We start from the raw sequence: 19,879 nt of genomic DNA on the forward strand, positions 1-19,879 counted from the left end.
AAGCTGCTTTTGAAAATAATTATTTGCCCCTTTCCTTGATTCAAATATACAGATTACCCAGATAGCATGTGGAAGTGGGCCACTTCAGGCAATGATGCGGCACTGCTGGCCCTCTTCTGGCCCAGACAAAATGGATGTGAGCCTGAAGTGGCCTACATGTAAAATAACAAATATGGCCCAAATATCCCAAAACAAATGTGGGCCATTTTGGGCAAAGATGCCGTAATCTCAGCAATGTGTAAAGTGGATGTGACCCTAAAGTCACCCATGTGATACATAGTGAATATGTCCCAAATATCACAAAACAAATGTGGACCTTTGGCAAAGATCTGGCACAGTCGACAATAGTTCATGTGGGTGTAAACCAAAAGTGGCCCACATATGGTTCAGCAAATGTGGCTCGGTTATCTTAAAAAATACCTAGGCCAGTTCTGACAAAGATACGGCACAGTAAGCACTGGCTTGACTTGATGTAAACCTTAAGTGGCCGACATATGATATGGCAAATATGGCCTAAATACTATACAACAAATTTGGCCCACTTTTGGCAATTGTATGGCACAGTCAGCACTGGCTGTCATAGTGTGAGCCTCATGTGGCCCACATTTGAAATAGTAAATATGGCCCAAATATGGTTGAACAGTATTGGGCCACTGTAGGTAAAGATGCGGCACAATCAGTATCGGCTAATCTGGAAGTTAGCCTGAGGTGGCCAACATATGATGCAGCCAATGTGGCCTGGTCATCTTAAAACATATCTGGGCCAGTTTTGACCAAGATACGGCACACTCAGAACTGGCTAATCTGGATATGATATGATATGATATGATATGACATGATATGATATGATATGATATGATATGATATGATATGATATGATATGATATGATATGATATGATATGATATGATATGATATGATTTACTGTGGTTCTAAATTAATCATAAAATTTTAGAGGTGAAGCTCAGTGTAAGTGCATACACACCGATAATGTTTACAACTGGGAAGGTAAGATTCCCTGGAAATGCTCCCAGAAGATTATTTTTCTACAGCAACATGTGCCCTGGCCTCCTCCTCTTATAAACATGGAATTTACTGTTCCATGTTAGTCCAGGGATCATTGTCCTAACAGTCCAGCCACAGTCCCCACCTCTAGTCTAAGAACTGGTTTCCACTGCCTTGTTTGGTGCAATTAGGGTTGAACCCCACATGTACCCAACTGAACTGATTAACTGATAGCACCTTGTTGGGTGCTGCGCAGCTTAAGGCAGCTGTCTTTCCAGTGACACACAAATGCTTCATCCACAGGTCCTGGAATTAGCAAACCATGTTGACTGTGGTGACTGCGAAAACAATGTTGCTAGGCCTGTTGCTGTCAAACAGGGGTGCATTGCCAAAATGCCACCATTCCATACATGATGTGGGCCATATGAACATTAGAAATGTGGGCCAGTTCTTGTTTATTTGGTTTGTTCTTGGTTGACATGTGGTATTGCTGTGGCTTTCTCGTTGCCCAGATCTGGCAGACAGGAGTGGAACGACCCAGTGCCATCATTCCATGCAGTATTTGGGCCAAATGAGGATATGGAATGTACGCCGGATCAGGGCCAGAATAAAAATGAACTGTGCTCCAGATTTGGGCCAGATATTGTTTATTTGTTTAGTTTCTGGTTCACATGTGGCATTGCTATGGTTTGCTTGTGGCCTGGATCTGGCAAACAGGAGCGGACCCCCCAAGTGCCATCATTCCATGCGGTATGCAGGCCACATGAAAGTGTCGGGTGTGGGCCGGATATGGGCCACAGCAATTTTGCTATCTGGGTATATGCTTAATTTCTAATAGATGCATATTAAATGAAGGGAAACAAGAAGGAACTATAGAGAACCAATCTCTATAACAAATACTGTATGTTCTAGAGATTCTGTCTGCTCATTTTATAAAATCTTTTTGTTTCAATGGGTTTTGTTTTTTATACTCATAGTCATGACCAGGGACAGGGGCAGGCTATATGCCCTACACATACATATTTTATTTTTACTATTTTCATTTTATTTTGTAATTGCTGATCTCTTTCTGAAGTTGTTTCATTTTTATTGTCTCTGTAATGCACTTTGGGCTGCGATGTTGTATGAAATGTGCTATATAAATAAAGTTATTACCCCAAGTTACATCTGTTACATAATGTGTGTGTAACAATGTTGAAACATAGAAAACGTAGAAAAGCTATCGTACCAAGAACCTACAAGAGAAAAAACAACTGGGGTTCAACACCCCTTGAAGAGATGGAGATGACAGCCAATGATGTCATGAATGGAAAATCCATCAGGTCAGTGGCAAAAGATACATCATGAATAGTTTGGAGCCAGTCCTGGTGCAACTTACACAAGTGTGATGTGGAAACTTGAAACCTCCAGTGCACAAACACTGAGAGTGAACTTTACAGTGAAGTAGGAGAAATCTTGTGTCCAGAAAACTTCTGAGATGAAGATATTTATATATTCTGATTTTAATGAGGGAGAAGGAGAAGATGACATTTTAAGGATTTTAACATGGTGATTATCCTTTTTTTTTTTTTTTACAGAAATTCCCCATAAGACACACATTATTGTTCTAAGCAGAGTATTTTGATATGTCTCAATATGTATCTGGAGGGGATCTTTAATTTCTTTTTAATTTCCTCTTTACAACATCAGCATGCTAATATGCTCACAGTGATAATGCTAACATGCTGATTTTAGCAGGTATAACATTTACCATGTTCACCATTTTAGCTTAGCATGTTGGCATGCTAATACTTGCTGAATAGCACTAATCACAGCTAAGACTGATGGCGATGTCATTAGTTTTGAGCATCTGTGGTCATCAACCAAAATATTTTTGTATATAAAAAAAGCTGAACAAGAATAGAATGACAAATCAGTGTGCTAATCTTCATTTATTATTACAATAACCAATAAACTACAATGCCCTGACTGCAGAACACATTTCCCACCATCCTGAGTCCGCTGTATCACCTGAACACCATGCACTTCAATTAAGATGGTGTGACCTGACTGAAAAAAAGGCACCAAGCCTAAACATAGACAATTCAAGTGTGATTGGTTCTTGTGTGAAAGAAAAAGATTTTAACAATATCCACTTTTATATAATTAATGGTCTTAAATAACATCCCATTTAAAATTTATTAAAAATCTGTGCTGCATTCTGAGAAAGGGTACTGCTCAGCTCTACAGAGAACAAAAAAATCTTTTAAAATCATTTAAAATTGTTAAATCCAATGACTGTTACATTCTATGACAATAAGGCCATAGATCTATCTTCTATTAAATAAAAAGAATGTCTTAAATGCGTAAATGATCTACCTTCAGCTGCCTTCATCAACTCTTCAATATCCTCATCTGAGCTTAATACACTGTCGTACCACCACTGTCATTCCACATATGACACTTTTGGAAACTTATTTGTCTTTTTTCTACAAGCCTCCCTCCAGCTGATTACTGCTCCGTCCCTGAGGCTTCTCTGCTATAGTCCTCATCATCTAAGCCCATGTCCACATGCACTCTGGGGTCTTCTGGGGTCTCATGGTCCACATCACCCTCCTGGAACAGGACTCTGCTGCTGGACTGCTGCACACCTGCATCTGCTGCAACCAAGTCCACTAAAACACAAAGAGAATTATGTAAGGAATACCAAAGCCTGCAAAAAGCCAGTCCTGACCTCAAAATGAACCCAAAGGATTAAGTGAAGGCAGGTTCAACATTATCCCTCTTATTATATTATTATTGTATTAGTGTATTATGAAAAACATTTCTGAATAACAAACTAGAAACCAGTTCATCATATCTAATATTATTCTCTACTCAGGATGTATGGCTGATTTAGTTATCTCTTTTTTAAATTATAGACCTTTGCTTTTGTCAAGAGAGACCAACACATTCATCAGTACCACTCTCTTGCAGCTATTGTCAAAGTGCCCTTGAGCAAGGCATCAGTTCTTAGCTGCTGTTGTGGAGCTGCTTGGTGGTGAGCAGTAGATGTCTGTGGTCACACTGTTGTTCAGCTCCCAGCATGAGCACATCACTCGTATGAATGAGAAGCAAGATGTTGTTTTTTCACTTAGATTTTCCTAAAGAAATCAAAGTTGAAAAAATAAACAGAGGAAGCAACAGGCCTGTTTCACAGCTGACTAACTAATAACATGAAGGATTGCTGCATTCCATGTAGGTGTGCATGTTCCAGGGTCTTGGTGGTGCAAGTGCTAGTTCACTGTCAATGGAACATCGTTGGTGTTAATATTTCCACCTGTACTTTTCCTGCAATGACAAGTCAAAATGTCACTTTTATCTTTTCCTATTGCCCTGTAAAGAGTGGCTTGGACATTAATAAATTTATATTTTAAAGGTCTTTCATATAACTTCCAATCCTGGTCACTAGAGGGCGGCCTTCACCTACTGTACGAAGATGCATTTCTATTTCTGTGAAGTTTATTACTGCGGTTATTTCCAAACATTGTTGCGGAAGCAACATTTTGATCCATCTGTATAAATGGGAGGCCACCTTCTGTGACATGAAATCAATGTTTATATCATAAATGGCCCTTCTCAATTCAATTCAGTTTAATACTTTATTGTCATTTCAACAATTTGATTGGAATTCGGTGCAGTGCAGCTCAAATTACAATACAGTCAATGCATACACATATAATTTCCTCCAGACCCAATAATGATACAAATTACATAAGTAAGAGGTAAAGGGTAAAAGGAAACAAGAGTGAAATATTCCTACTTCCTGTGCTGACCTCAGTCATTACATGCCAACCTAATCACAGACATAGATAAAAAAGGAAAGCTGTGTAGTGCAAATACAAAATGCACAGTGCACAGCAGCCTGACCACAGACATAGGATTCTATGGAATGCAGAAAAGTGCAACTGCAAAATAAAGTGCATATTACAATTAAAGTTGCAGTGCAAAGTGCAAATATGAAGTGCACATTACACTTTAAATGGAGGATCCTGAATGGAGGGGGGCACAGAGTTGTTAAGAGTTCAACAGGGTATGTACTGTTTTTAAATCTACTGGTTTTGGTACCAAGGAGACCACCATCTTCCCTCTGATGGGAGTAAGTTAAAAAGACAATTTGCTGGGTTAGAGGGGTCATAGGACACTTTGAGGGCCTTGTGTTGGATACAGGAGTAAAAGAAAGAGGACACAGAGGAGAGATCGCAGCCAACTTCTTGCTCTGTGTTATGGATGGTGGTGATGGTGGTTGATAATAAGAGGACTATTATGTGCTCAACAATCCTAAATGACTCCTGACTTAGTGGAAATTCCACTCTTAGTGGAAAGAGTGGTGGCACATAGTCATGGCTTTGATTTAAGGGGTCACAAGCCATAAAGGTGAAGGATGTCTCCTTTATTCATTTATCTACAATAATGAATCACAAGGAAATCAAACAGATTCATCTGGAGTTGAATACTGCGATATGAAAGAATTTATAAAGCCATTTTTGGGGAAATATTTCTCTGATTTCTCTGATATATGTCTCTGAAATCTCTGTCTCTGTATGGAATAATGAGCTCAGACTTTATGGACTTGATTTGGACTGATAAATAATTAGGTCAAAGCTAATAATTACATGAAAGAATTAAGCTCATTAGGTGATTAATTATAAGGTTTTTCATAGAGCTTAATTTACACTATACAGACGCTATGAAATGGGTTTGACCTCAGACTATAACTACTCTTTCTGCTGTGATAATGTCCCAGTAACATTCTCGCATATGTTTTGGGAGTTCCCTCTTATCTCAACCTTTTGGAAATTTGTTATTCCACTTTGGCTGAGTTACTGAGATTTTATAAGTTCCACACCCAGCCTTGTGTTTATTAAGTAACAATAACACTTTCACACTTAATCAGAGAAGGGTGCTATTTTCTGGGTTTATCGCCACTAAAAAATCCATTATATCGCTTTGGGGTTCTCCCAATTTTAAAATACAAAAGGTCAAACAAGGCTGTCCAAAAAGTGTTTAAACAAACACTGAGATGGCCACTGCCATTGGGAACATTGTGTTATGAGTTATTGTATGGTAATGAACTTCATTAATCTCTATCATAATGTCTAGAGTGGTTGTATTGTCACCATTGGATACAGAAGTTACTCCTGCTTTTGTTTGCTTGTTTTTCTCTTTTTCTTCCCTTTTTTTACTACCCTCTTTTCTCCCACCTCAATTGTTTTCTTATAACATCATCATGGTGCTTGTTGTGTTGGTAGTTCTGTGAAAATGCTGATAAATGACTGATCACAAAAAAGTTCTACAAACATAACTTTTTGTTTCTTGTAATTCTGCGTCAAATATTTTTGTTGATACATACTGTACCTTCATACTTACAGGTGGAATATTAGTTGGCTGTGGGCTCCTCATCCTTACCTGTTGGCTCTGCTCATTCAGAGTCAGTGCACACCTGGGTGGGCGGAGCATCACGGTCCCAAAGGAAGGGGGTGTGGTGACGGTGAACCCTGGAGATATGATGCTATGTATGAAAGACACACACACACACATGGACACACACACACTCACAAGAACAAATACAAGCACAGAGTTGACAGGTTTATGACAAAAGGGAGGGCTGAAAAACATGACAGGAAAAGAAAGAATGATGATAAGCCGAGTCTGTTGAAGGCAGGAGAGACAGAGCAGACGACAGCAGAGACGAGAATAAAGTATCAGAGGAAAAAACAGACTTTTTCAGTAAGGATTCATGAGAATTTTGCTGTCTCATGAAAAAATACTGGAACTCTTGTCATGTGGAAACCCGCCAGACTATATAACCTAGTTTGAGTCCTAATTCAAAGTGTAACCATCCAAAATATAAAGAAACCCGGATTAATATTAAATCATTGAGGAACAGAAAAGTGTGAACATGAGAGAAGTGCCAAATAAAAAATAAGGGAAGACAGTGAGAGGAAGAAGTTTTCAGGGCAAATGATAAATAAAAGAGGACACACACGGACACACACACACACACACACACAATCCTGTTTCTCAGATCCTGTGTTATTACAGGCAGCCTGTTGAGGGATTCTGTCTCTCTGGAAGGGATCAGGGTGAACAGAAACACCCTGAACACAGTACAGTACAGTATCTGAACAGGTAAAATTCTGTAGAGAAGGATTATTTTATGAGTTCTGTGTGTGTTGCGTGTGTGTGTGTGTTGCGTGTGTGTGTGCACTCACAGTAATAGAGATGCAGTTGCAGGGGCATGGAGAAGGTGTATTTTTAATCTTCTTCCTGAAGTTCGACGTTTTAGCTGATATTTTTGAACCATGGAAGCTGAAAACTGATATTTTGTGCCAGTATTTGTTATCTTTAAATTTACCCATTTTTATGCCAATAAATTCCAGAAATTTTGAAATATTCATTGATCCTTGTGCTCAGAATTATACTACTGCAAAGGTTGGTAACATCAAAACTCTGTACTAAAATCTAGAATGATCTATATATAATGCATGTCTCTACCAGTGCTGTTAGCAGACTACTAATACTACGTTTTTACATTTATTTTTTACTATTTTTACAATATTAATCAAACATATGTGTATACACAGTGTGAAATAATCGAATTGTAGCATTTCATTGGTAAAGTTAAATACTTCCCACAGATAGCCAGTGGAATACTGAACTACATTTCTAGTGTCCTTGTTTTAATACTGAAGCTCTTATTCTCCTTTAAAGTAGCTGAAAAGGGAGCAGACAACAAAACCTCACAGCTCTACAATGTGTTTGTTCAGTGACAGAAGTCACTGAACTAACTGTGTGTTTGCAGTCTCAACTGTGTGTTTGCAGGAGCATGTGTGTCATTGTGCATCTCATGTCTCAGTTGTGACTCCAGTGTTAAATGTACCATTGCCATTCTAAATACCACTGACGCTCCCTGCTTTGTTGCGCCCATAACACCACTGGTGGAAAGTACGGCTTCTTCAATGTAACCTTAATTTACTCAGCAAGTCAAATGAGCTTCATGCTCATCACTGGGAGCTGTCGAGTACCAATTCTTCTGTTGAGCACTGCAGCTCCACTGCAGCAGCTGAATGCTCAGTGCCTTGCTCAAGGACATTCTCTTTCTCCACCTCCACACATGTTCCCTTCCAGTTCTAGGACTCCTTTAAACAACACATTAACATGCCAGTCAGAAGACAAAGGAAATATGAAACAAACCACCAACCATATGATGTTATGTGTCCAATCTTAGCTGTCATATCATCTTGGTGCCTTCTTCGACCGTCTTTCTGACCCTCCACACCTGTTCTGTCATGATCATGAAGGTCTGCAAAATAACAAAACAACCCAAAAAACATGTGGTTTGTGTAGAGGAGGAAGAGTCTTGATAAGTATTGGATAAATTGTCATGAAAGTTGGTTGTCAAAATGAATTGTAGTGAAGTTTTAATTTAGTTGCCATCATCAGGTCAAAATTTTAATTTATCCAATACTTTGGTTTTATAACCAAGTATTTTAAAAACTATTGACATTCCCACCTTGGCTGCACATTGTGTTTAGTGGTAATTTGCAAATGTTAGCATGCTAACACACTAAACTCTGATGGTGAGTGTGGCAAACATTAGATACTAATCACCAACCTCACAGAGCCTTTAGTGTGGCTGTAGAATTGTTTTAACATGTGCTAGAATGAATTCAGAAACATGCCTCACAATACTTGCTACACTCCAGATTTTACATTGAATTTTTATTAACTTTCCCCTGAAACTCAGACTGTTGGAATGTAGGTACAATAGGTGATCATCACACTGGTTTTACCTGTTGGGTAAAAATGTAGCTCACATGCATCAAACACACATACCTGTATGGCTAATGAATGCCAGAGTTGCCTTGAAGCCTCTATGTGTGATGCTGCTGTCTGAAGTGAACTGCAGCACCATGACGCTGTGATAGGACAGGACGGGGGGAGGGATACTGCCACCACACAGCACCACTACACAAAACAGGAGGAAGTAAATCTCTTTCTTCCAATTCAGTGATCCGGTTCATGTTGAAACAAAATCAAATGTTTTTGTTTGAGTTATGCCATCTAGTTCAACCACCCTACCTATCTCTTCTGTTCCCTCCACATCTGCCAGGACTGTGAGGGAATCATACAAGCATCTGTCTGACTCCTCCAGGTCAAAATCAGCAAAGTCCAGCTGAAACATGACAGGAGAATCAGCCTTTGGTTTCTGATTAGCTGCATTTTAAAGCCATTCATTTTGATTCATGTGGAAGATCATGTGCATCACCTTAATAACATGACCCGCAGGAGCATACACCACCCAGCGGAGGACGCAGTCATTACTGTAGAATTGTGGGTAATGTGGGCTATGGACAGCAGCCTGATCCTCAACCAGAACAACTGTCCCACATCCTGATTGCAGACACACACACACACACACAAACAAACACACACACACACACGGGAGGAGGCACAACAAGCATTAATACACTTACACAAGACAGCTGAGTGTAATGCAACACACTCATCTGCACACTCAAAACAAAAGACACATTATTAGCAGCTGGGTTCATCCTCTCCGCAGCCATTCAGCACAAGTTTGTGTGTGTGTGTGTGTGTGTGTGTGTGTGTGTGTGTGTCTTGTGCAGCTCATTATCGTGTCATGGGACATCTGTCTGCACAGCTCCCAGGTTGCTACGAGATCCTGAATCAACAGAGGATGACACTGTGTATGTACTCTACATACAGAGTGTGTATACAGTTTGAGTTAAGTGACGGACACAGAGCACGAGTGTGTGTGTATAATGTTACTACACTGTTCTGTGCATGCAGGTATGTACATGTGCCTGTGTAACATGCATGCGTGTTTATGTTGTATGTTGGGTTTCCCACCAGGATCAGAGTGTCCCTGGACAGCACGATGCCTGACAATAAAGCCGCTTCCTGCGCCGCTAATGTCAGAGGAAAAGAGAAGTGTTGCATTCTGGGAATTATTCAGAAGTACTGGGCCCGGGGGGACACTTCCACAGAATATCCCTGTAAAAACAGCAGAGGAGAAGATGACTAAACATATAAAATAATGTATAGTGAAGTTTGGTCTGTGATGTCACCTGTTGTTGTATTTAGATAGATGTAAAAAAGGTTCAGTCCTTTGGGGGTTTAAAGGGATAGTTCAACTTTTCAGGAAATACTTTTATTAAACTGTGACTGTGCTCAGCTTCCCAGAAGTCTTGTCATCACGGTTAGTGAGTCAGGTTTGGCACTGTCGTGCCAGTGCAGAGAACAAAGCTGAAATCTGTGCTCACTGTATTTGACAACCTGTGCTGCAGCCAGAGATGCTGCACAGAAGCACCGGGCAGCTGAATAAACTGTTGTTTCATAAAAATAAAAAAAAAGCTCCATCACACAACTCCTCTCACAATCTATAAAGTTTATGTACAGGTATAAGAAAAAAGACGCATTGTGTAAAATAGTGAACTTAGAGATGTTTTTAGGCTTATTTTTTCACTGAGAGAGTCATCATGACTCCAGCTTTGTACTTAAAGCACAAGCATGAGATTGATATCGATCTTCTAGTCTCACTCTTACAAACAAGTGTATTTCCTAAAAGGTATATTTCTAACGTAGCGGGTGGTCTGATAAAGGTTTAGGTGATTAAAACTCCAATTGTCAGTCTTGTCATGGGTGTGTGAAACTCACCAACAGGCCTTCGGCTCCCTACTGAAACAGTTAGTCGATCGTAGCGACAGTATGAGTCATCCTCCAAATTAAAATGATCAAACTCCAACAGAATACTATAACCTGGAGGAACACTGATGCTCCACACACACAGCCTGAGGGGACAAAGACAGACAGAATATATCCAGGGCAGCACAATTAACACACATGCTTTTGTAATTATTGGTTTATTTCGTAGAAAAAGTCCTTCTCTATATTAATACCATTCTGAACTAAAAGGCAAATATTTGTTTTTCATAATTTTCTGATCTTGACATTTAAAAACATTAAATAATTATTCAGATTGATAAAAAACTGAAGTATCATTGGTATGGTTTATGGTGCTGGGTCACAGAATGATTCATTAGCTACTTTTTTCTTCTCTGAAGTGTCACTCACTCGTTATCTTCATAGTGATCACCAGGGAGGGCGGGGTTTCTGATCACCCCCTCACTGTCAGTTACAGGCCCATCTTTCACGCTGCAGAGGCCTGAAACACACACACACACACACACATATACACACATGTACTGTGTACATCAAAGACGCATGTGCACATTATGAAATATAGATGAATAAGAGTTGCTGTGATGAAAGGAAAAACAACTCACTTGATAGAGTCGTTCCCTGCTGCTGCTCATCAGCTAAAGCAAACACAGACAGATGAAAAAGAGGAAATAAACAAGAAGGCAGATCTCTATTTAGACACAAATACTTAAATAATCTCATGGTAGAATTGTGTACACATACCTCTACATACTTGTATTAAACCTCATTTCTAGGAACAATTACCAAAGTATTCTAAATGTTATAGCAGTATATGATATACTCAGCTCGTTGATAATACTCCTCCATTAAATATTCTTATGTTTTGTCATTTTTATACCCTAGTCCTGACAGAAATGATGTTTCATTCAGCTGTATTATTGACAAATAAACCTCATCATGATAAAGCATTTAAAATAGTGTAATAATAATAGTACCCTTAATATCCAAACCTCTGAGCTTGAAGTGGCATTCCAGCAATTGAATTACGCACTTCCATAAAGTGGGACTTTCAAATGACAAGTTAAAAAAGAATGGTCAAAATTGCTATAAAATAACTTTAACTGCTTACTAACTACAACATATTTTTGTTAGACCCTTCCTGCCTGGCAAACGCCCATATCTTTCAAACTTCACAGCTCCAGTTTGAAACGTGGCTCTCTATTATACATTTATAGTCATCAAGCCGTAGATGACATCACTATTTCATCATCAGGGTTATTTTCTGTTTTTCCAGAGCCACTGAAGACATTATACAACTGTTTTCCGGGGCTGAAGTAGCACTTCCCATGAATAGTTTAGCTGACTTTGATGATGGTAAATCAATAACTCTTCAGATCCAAGTTGAAGTTGGAAAATTGTGATCATTTACAGGTATGGGATGTACAGATCCATTCTTGACTGAAACAGGTACTGTTTAGCCATACAGAAGAGTACCATACTGTACACATAGTCTGCATCATTATGATCACATTATGATGGGGACGCAATCTCTTAAAGGTTAGAAAAGCAGGCTTTTGACTACATGGATATGTGGGTGGGGGAAAAAGTTATTTACTGCCTGACATTTTCTCCTCCTTTAGCCACTGTTTATGTGTCTTTGAACAAGACATTGAATCCCCAACTGCTCCAGAGTATTTGTTTGGTAGTTACCAGATGGCAGCGGTAGTTGTCCTGGGAGCTCTGTGTGTAAACTGGAAGCTGCTCTAATCAAATTTTTTACATTAACAACGCATCAAATGACTACGTGCAATGTGAAAGATGTTGCATGTAGTGACAAAATCACTGAGAATTATCATCTGACTCTGCAGTTCCCTTCAGCTCTGTGGAGCATTTTAGCTCATTGTTTTGGTTTTACAGAATGCGACTTCACTGTTTTGGTTCACTCTCACTGCTCTCATCAATGTTGTTTTCAGCCACAGCAAGCAGCTTTTTTCAGCTTTAAAGGTTCTGTATGTAGGAATCAGAAATCCCTTCTCATTAGTGACATCTGTGGCCGTTAACTGAGGTGCAGTCAACATCCTGGTGCTTGCGCTCGCATGCTCGTGGCGTGAGACTATTGCAGGTGATGTCTTTTTCCTTGCTTACACTTCTCATAATTACATACCCCCCCCCCCCCCCCCCCCCCCCTTATGTACATGTGCTTGCTGGCTCACACACAAACATACACACAGAGGCTTCTGCTGCACTATGGCCGCTGACCTGTGAGAGCCAATCCACACCGCCCAACTTGAACAAAGGCGTTAATCAATCACCCAAACCTGACCCGACCCGGAAGATCTATATATATATATATGTTCATTAATTAATGGAATAATACTTATCTTAATATATTTATTGCTAATTTGAGCACTTAATGATATTCTTTTTAAAGCTACCAAGGGGAGATTGCTTGTAGTATATGATCCTAATGATCCTTCCCTCTTAAAATTTATCTAAAATCTATATTAATATTGCATTTATAGTTAATCCTCTTAAATTTAGTGGTGGTGCCTTAATTCTCTTGAATACTGGGAAATATAATACCTCTATAACTATATTACTCTGAAATAATCTGTTTTCCATCTTCATATTTTTACACATTCCTTTTATTGTTTCCATTTTCTTATTTTTTTTTCTTTGAAACCAGGAAATGTAATTTGTTAACATTATGAACATAAAATTAAAAAGAAAAACTAGTGCCAGTGAATTATAATTCCCTTTATTTTTCCTTCACCTAACCCTAACACAACTCAGACATCCAATACATTTCACACATCATCAGAAATCCATTCAGCACATTATAGTTACTTGATGGCCAGTTTGTATCTGCACTGGATTATCCCAATAAACTTTGATCATGTGATCCACTGTGTGTTTCATACAGTCACTAATGGTTAAAAACAAATGGATACAAACAATAATCATTTTGTGATGTGCTTCATACATAACTCTGAGAGACAGCCTGGCTCATATTATGACCATATTTTAACCTACCCTCTCTCAGCTTACGCTTGATCCAGGGCAGCAGCAGCCTGACATCAGTGAAAACCCCTGGAGATCCTCTCTTGGAAGGGGGGCGGCTGCTGTTGTTTCCCCAGCTCCGACCACATCCCTTACCCCAGGAAGTTACGCCCAGTGCCTCCCAATGACCACTGCCTGACTTTGCCGGACATACCAGAGGACCCCCAGAGTCCCCCTGGAGAGAGGATGATGGAGGAGTAGAGAGAGATGGGGGGTTGATGAATAAATTGCACAGCAAAAACTATTTAAAGCTACATAATAAAGTTGTACGATGGTTTGATGATTCATAGCTCCAAGGTATCACTGCTGAAGTATCACTGCCTTCAGTAGCTCAGGTTGAATTGGGATCTTGAACTATATGGAGTGCAGTCTAACAGATAGACAGGAGGATGTTGCAGCTACCTGGCAGGCATCTCTCCCTCCTCTCTCTGGCCCTGCACAAAGAACTGTCATGGCTGCTTGAGGCCGCACTGGTCCCTGGTTCAGAATTGCCCTTTTGACAGTCTGGAGAACATATTTACACTTGGCTGCATCCACCAAGTCCAACCGGACCTCTCTCAGTACAGCAGGGAGACGACCCCCTAAGGAACAGTACAATAAAATAGAACAGAACAGAATATTCAATCTGCTTTAACAATAGTCTTAAAGCTGGATAAAGAAATTGACCCACTTTCCTTTATCCTCCCCCATCCACCCACAATGCAACTGGTTTCAGGTGGGATGTTCTCATCAGGTAAAGGTAGACATATTGGTTGGACAAGGGCTCCTGTTGAAAAGTCACATAATGATTTAGAAAAATCAATGCTAAGGGCATATTTGTTTGTGGGTGTACTTAACTAATGATCAGTATGGAAACTTGCCTAGTTGAATGTGTTGATCCAGCTCTACCAGTGCTATGTCATAGCTCATAGGTGAAGCATAGTGGTATTTCTCATGGACTGAGACAGACTTGATAAGAAAGACCTGCTCCTCTTCATCATCTACTCTCTGGTCAAACTCTCCCACTGCCACTGTCACACTACTGAGAAACTCTCTAGACAGAGAAGAAAAGTATCAGGTTAATGTCAGTCTATTGAAATGGTCATACAATAATGCACAGTAATGCTTTATTTCACAGGTGCTTCTCTTTTATACTAATTCCCTGGAAATTTGCAGGTATGTAACAGTTAAGTGCAATTTGGCACAAATTATAAGAAAAAACAGAAAAAAGTGTTAAGTTGGTGAGTACCCACTCACTATTATTTGAGTTCATATGTAATAGTTAATTTAACCAACTTAACACTTTTTTCAGTTTTTTCTTATAATTTGTACCAAATTGCACCACCCTTTCTGTAAAATATCCTAAAAAATTAACCACTAAATATGCAAATTAATTAATTAGTATAAAATTGCAGGACCTGTAAAATAAAGTGTTACCTAATGTGCACTGGCAGCATGCAGATTGGGAAAGAGTATGTGTGCTTTTACACAAAGAACAATGTGTAAAATGTAACAGAAAAGGGAGAATGGCAGCACACAACTAAGAACCGTACTTGGAGATTGATGCAAAGCAGTGTGCAGCTGTCATTATCCAGCGGTTCGTCAGGATGGCCCCTCCACAAAAATGAGAGCCCTTATTCCGCAGGGAAATCTGAGCACAGATATAAGCTTGAGAGAAATTTGACTTTTACAAAGCTGAAAAATGGTTCATCCAGATGTGAGCCTAATACAAGAGAAGTGTCTGAATGTAATTGTTTTATCATTTGGAAAAAGTGTTACTCCGTCTTTTTTGGCACCACTGGAAATAATTACACTTTACTCATTAAAATGACACCATCCTTATAACTTTCATCAGTCTGATGAAACTGCACTTTACTTCAATTGTAATGCCCATATGTATTATAATCAACTTCAAAATGTAATTTATTGTGCATTAACAAGTTAACACAGTAACAGGGCAGCAGAAATTTAGTAGCACTTAGCATTTAGCATGTTGGCTTGTTGGCATGCAATCGTACTAACAGCAGAAGTGTGTTAACTGAAGCATACAGTTAATACTTTGCTAGCATGTTAGTGTATCATGTTAGAGTATGAATGTTAGCATGCTGTTTTAGCTTTAATCTTGAAAAAAGCTAAATTCCTAGCTTTAAGCTAGGCTATGAGTGAGACGAAAAGTCATCAGTCAAGATTCATCCTTTCGGGCTGTGAATGCCTACACTATGGCAGACCATGCAATAGCTGTCAATATATTTATCACCCTGTACCAACCAGCGCAACAGAAATTGCTATTATGTCAAGGTCTAGCGGGTAGCCCCGGATCTGAAAAGTGGAGCGAATGCAGAGGTAACTTAAACCAGCATTAGCATTAGCATTATCGCGTACCTAGTTATGCGCAAATAGTTGTGTAAATTACTCTTAAAAATGTGCATCATGAACAGTAAATACATTTTTAAAATTTTTAAGTCCAAATTAGCTGAAAACATGTAAGATGTTGAGCCTGCAAGACAAAATATGTATTATATTTTTGATATTATATCAACTGCCTTAGTATCAAACTCGAGCAACTAATTAATACTGCAATGTTTTTATGTAGCTAAATTTCTATTCTATAGTTCTTCATATTACTGCAGAGTGTAAGTAATTTATAAAGCAGTAGTTCATCAACATGTTTCTTAAAACCTTGCCACTAGATTGTTTCTCACAGGAAATGACTGTTACAAAAGCAACAGTAGTTTGTTTGTGGTGAATAGAAGAAGTGGTTTGTCTGCATGAGTAGTACTGATATCTATCAGGACTGAGCAGGCAAAGATAAGAAAATTCAAAGCTAAAGATGTCACTCCGCAAGTATTCTCATAGATGAGCAAATACACCACACCCAATGACTGCTCAGCAAAAACAAGAAAGCAAGATAAATAAAATTAAAGTAAACCACTGACCAGCCATGGATGTGATCCATATGTGGCTTCGGACCCTCCAACCACCCTCAGAGAAGGAACCACTGGGCTCCTCACCTGAGGAACTCCACACTTTGAACCTAAGAGAGAGGAAGAAAACTTATCAAACCTCTCAGATTCATTCTGTACAGTTGCATCATCTTGACTATATACAAGTACCAATGAAAGACAAGTCATGTTGTTTGGTGACCATCTTATCACTCACCTGACTGAGCAGCATGGATGCTGGTGTTTACCCAAAAACAGAGAGAGAGCAGAGCGGCAGTGGTGGTCGTCATCACTAACACACACATCCAGACTGGGGGTTCTACTGGGAAGACAAAATGGTTTATAGACCTGTGTGTGTGTGTGTATGTGTGTGTAAGGACATACTCATTAAAAAGCCAGTAAAAGCTGGCAGCGGGTGGTTGGTGAGTTCAAACGTCACAACAAAACACTAAATGAACTGTAGTAATCTTCTCGGTGAGAAGTGTTTGCACTCTCAAGGTCAGCCATGGTGTGTTGTGAGGAGTTTCGGTTCCTCTGCAAACACTAAAAGACATAAAATTCCCAGATTCTGTAAAGCATTCAAAGAGGAGAAACAGTCATAAAATTCAAACAAAGATCCAAGGGAGGCTAGCTGTTACTGTTGCATATGTGGACACATGCTGACGTAGATGCAGGAAGAGAAAAGGAGAAGAATGGTAGAGAAATTAAATTGAAAATCTACTAAATTTTGGATAAAATTTTGGGGGACTTTGCTAAGCGTTTTGTCTTCTTTGATCAGTTTGAGATATACTGCTTCCTGCTTATTGGAGAAAATTCAATTTCCATTGCAGAGAAGAATTTCATGTTTGATGCTTTTTGCTCTCATTAGGTTTACAGCAGTTACTGTCTCTCTGAGTCAGGGAGCTCCTTGTGAAAGCCTGGGAATACCAAATAAACTGTGATGGTCAGTGTGACCTTTGAGGCAAAGCTTTTAGAACAGTGTGACTCGGACTTGTGACTAAAGCAAAGACGTAACAGATCTGACCGCATGAAGTTAAAAGTTTTTAGTTACCAGACAGCGGTGTGAAGCTGCATGTGGTGTTCATGTCGGGAGGATAAAATGTCACTGTTATATACCCATCTACAAATAAAGCCTCGGACAGTGAGATGTGTCAACCACAACAAGCAATCAAGAATAGGCAGAATAGACAGGAGGTGCAGGGGAGTCAGTATAGTTTAGAAAAAGAAAATGTATCATAGTGAAAACACGTGGCAGCATCAGCACATTTTTTGACCAGTTGGGGGCAGCATAACAAACTGTAAACACAACACAGACGTTGACATATTGTTTCATTATAAAGTTATTGTGGCGAACATGTCGGAAAACAGTGATTATTGTCTGTCGATTTGTCACTGTGAACAGCAGCTTTCACTTTACACATATTCAGTTGATGCAGCTTTAAGTATATGTGCTGTAAATCTACTGGTTATCTTTTCTCATAACCAGTTCTTTCTGGTTTTACCAAGCAATGTATGTGAATGCATCACTTCCTGTGTGGCAGATGATTCTTCTTCCCAGCACAGACTCATTAGACAAGTGTTCACAACAACAAATCTAAAAGCTTTCAAAAACAAAATGGACAGCTATCTATACAAAAATAACCAAGATTATTACTTTAAGTGCTGACGGGCCCACACATTAACATTCATTAGTATAGAAGTTCAGTGTGTGTGTGTGTGTGTTTTCTGCCTCAGGGCTCCCACTCTAAGCCTTGTAAGCCCCTGGTTCCTGTTTATGCAGCCCAGCGGCCCAGGTCCCACTGGGTGAGCTCGGCTGGTTGTGACTCAGTGCTTGGCATGGTTGCTGGGCCACAGTTGCCAGGCGGCTGTTGTCAGGTGTTACAGAGAGGAGCATAAAATACCTGTAAGACTGTTTTCAGCATCTGACTGCCCACACAATAGATGGAAACAAGAGAGTCAAGAGTCACTGCCTATTGTGTTTATAATTTTTCTGTTTGTGTACTGTCAAAAGGATTAAAGCCATCCCTACCTCACAGATAAACTCAGATCAGTGGCAGGGCATCTGTCTCTAGCTTTACTCCAGAGCAACAGAGTTATGAGGGCATTTAATGTTCATGAATTTTTTATGCAAAGCTGGAAGCAACAGAAGCATTTTATGATAGTGTATCTTTGTTAAAGGCACTCTATTTGAGCTGGTAAGATGCCAACAAGCAGTCAACCTTACACAAACAAGGCTGTGTGCTTCATAGAAAAGATAATGAGAGTGAGATAAAAGTTAAACCTAGGTAAGACAGATAAGACAGAAAATCAGGTTACTTCTTCCTATTTGTTCACAGTCAGGACTTTGTCCATTACATGGGAGTTAATTTCTCCCACGTCTATTTCCTGCTCAGGACAGAACAACAAAACTAACCTGTATATTTACAACCATTTACCTCCAATCGTCTTTAAACCACAGTTTATTCCAGCCTTATTAGTGTCATTTTAGGCATGAATCCTGATTCATGATAGCTCAGCTAGTCATCTTCTTAATTAAATGCTGACCCACCTCCTGTAGGGAGGAGCCTGCAAAAATGATTTGAATTTGACTAAATGCTGAAAAAAACAAATACATTTGTCAAAGCTGAAAAGCTGCTGGAAAACCAGTTTTGTAAATTGTTTTGGTCAGGTGAGTTTCCTGGTCCTGAGTGTATGGAAGCCTAGTTCTGTCAAAATAAGAAAAAAAATTCCATGTTAGGTTAGGCATGATGAAAAGAAAAACAGAACTGAGGTTTAACTGAAACTTCCCGTGCTCTGTTGCAGAAATAAGAAAACCTCTTTAAAAATCATAAGCCATTGTAATAATGCAAATAACTTAACATCCAGCCCAGAAACACATTCAAAAGTTCCTTGTGTTGTTTAAATAAGGACGTATTTATAAAATAATCTAACATTGTTGTTTAACATTTCTATTTATACCTGCCTTTAACAAACCCCTGGGGTTAAACATAACTCGACAAAAGAGGCGAGTCCAGGGGTTGCGGTTAGTTCAGACATGTCTGTAATGACAGCAGGAAAGAGAAGACTGAACAGTGTGGAGGTTTCTAGACAGCAGAGATTACAGCTAGAGTTGGAAAATTGACTTTAGATGAGTGTTTGTGAATATTATTGATAGGAACAAAACCAAGTTACAATGACGCGAGTACC

At 39.3% G+C, this 19,879-nt stretch overlaps 2 protein-coding genes across 2 annotated transcripts; both read right to left on the reverse strand.

The window, feature by feature from the left end:
* Positions 1 to 2,933: 2,933 nt before the first annotated feature.
* Positions 2,934 to 11,500, reverse strand: LOC121897370 (ovochymase-2-like). Its single transcript, XM_042411790.1, has 10 exons — positions 11,485 to 11,500; positions 11,336 to 11,368; positions 11,124 to 11,214; positions 10,707 to 10,840; positions 9,900 to 10,043; positions 9,295 to 9,419; positions 9,108 to 9,201; positions 8,862 to 8,993; positions 8,227 to 8,328; positions 2,934 to 3,658 (listed from the first exon to the last, which is right to left on the reverse strand). The coding sequence occupies exons 1-10, from the start codon at positions 11,498 to 11,500 to the stop codon at positions 3,495 to 3,497; spliced, it is 1,035 nt and encodes a 344-aa protein (XP_042267724.1). The 3' UTR covers positions 2,934 to 3,494.
* Positions 11,501 to 13,535: 2,035 nt separating this feature from the next.
* On the reverse strand, positions 13,536 to 17,069 carry LOC121897840 (ovochymase-2-like). The gene is made up of 7 exons (XM_042412592.1): positions 16,911 to 17,069; positions 16,688 to 16,785; positions 15,305 to 15,402; positions 14,633 to 14,805; positions 14,443 to 14,538; positions 14,175 to 14,353; positions 13,536 to 13,947 (listed from the first exon to the last, which is right to left on the reverse strand). Exons 1-7 carry the CDS (start codon positions 16,996 to 16,998, stop codon positions 13,690 to 13,692), a joined length of 990 nt encoding a protein of 329 aa, XP_042268526.1. The 5' UTR covers positions 16,999 to 17,069; the 3' UTR covers positions 13,536 to 13,689.
* Positions 17,070 to 19,879: the final 2,810 nt, after the last annotated feature.

Source organism: Thunnus maccoyii, chromosome 5 (genome assembly GCF_910596095.1).
Source record: "Thunnus maccoyii chromosome 5, fThuMac1.1, whole genome shotgun sequence".
Taxonomy (NCBI): Eukaryota; Metazoa; Chordata; class Actinopteri; order Scombriformes; family Scombridae; genus Thunnus; species Thunnus maccoyii.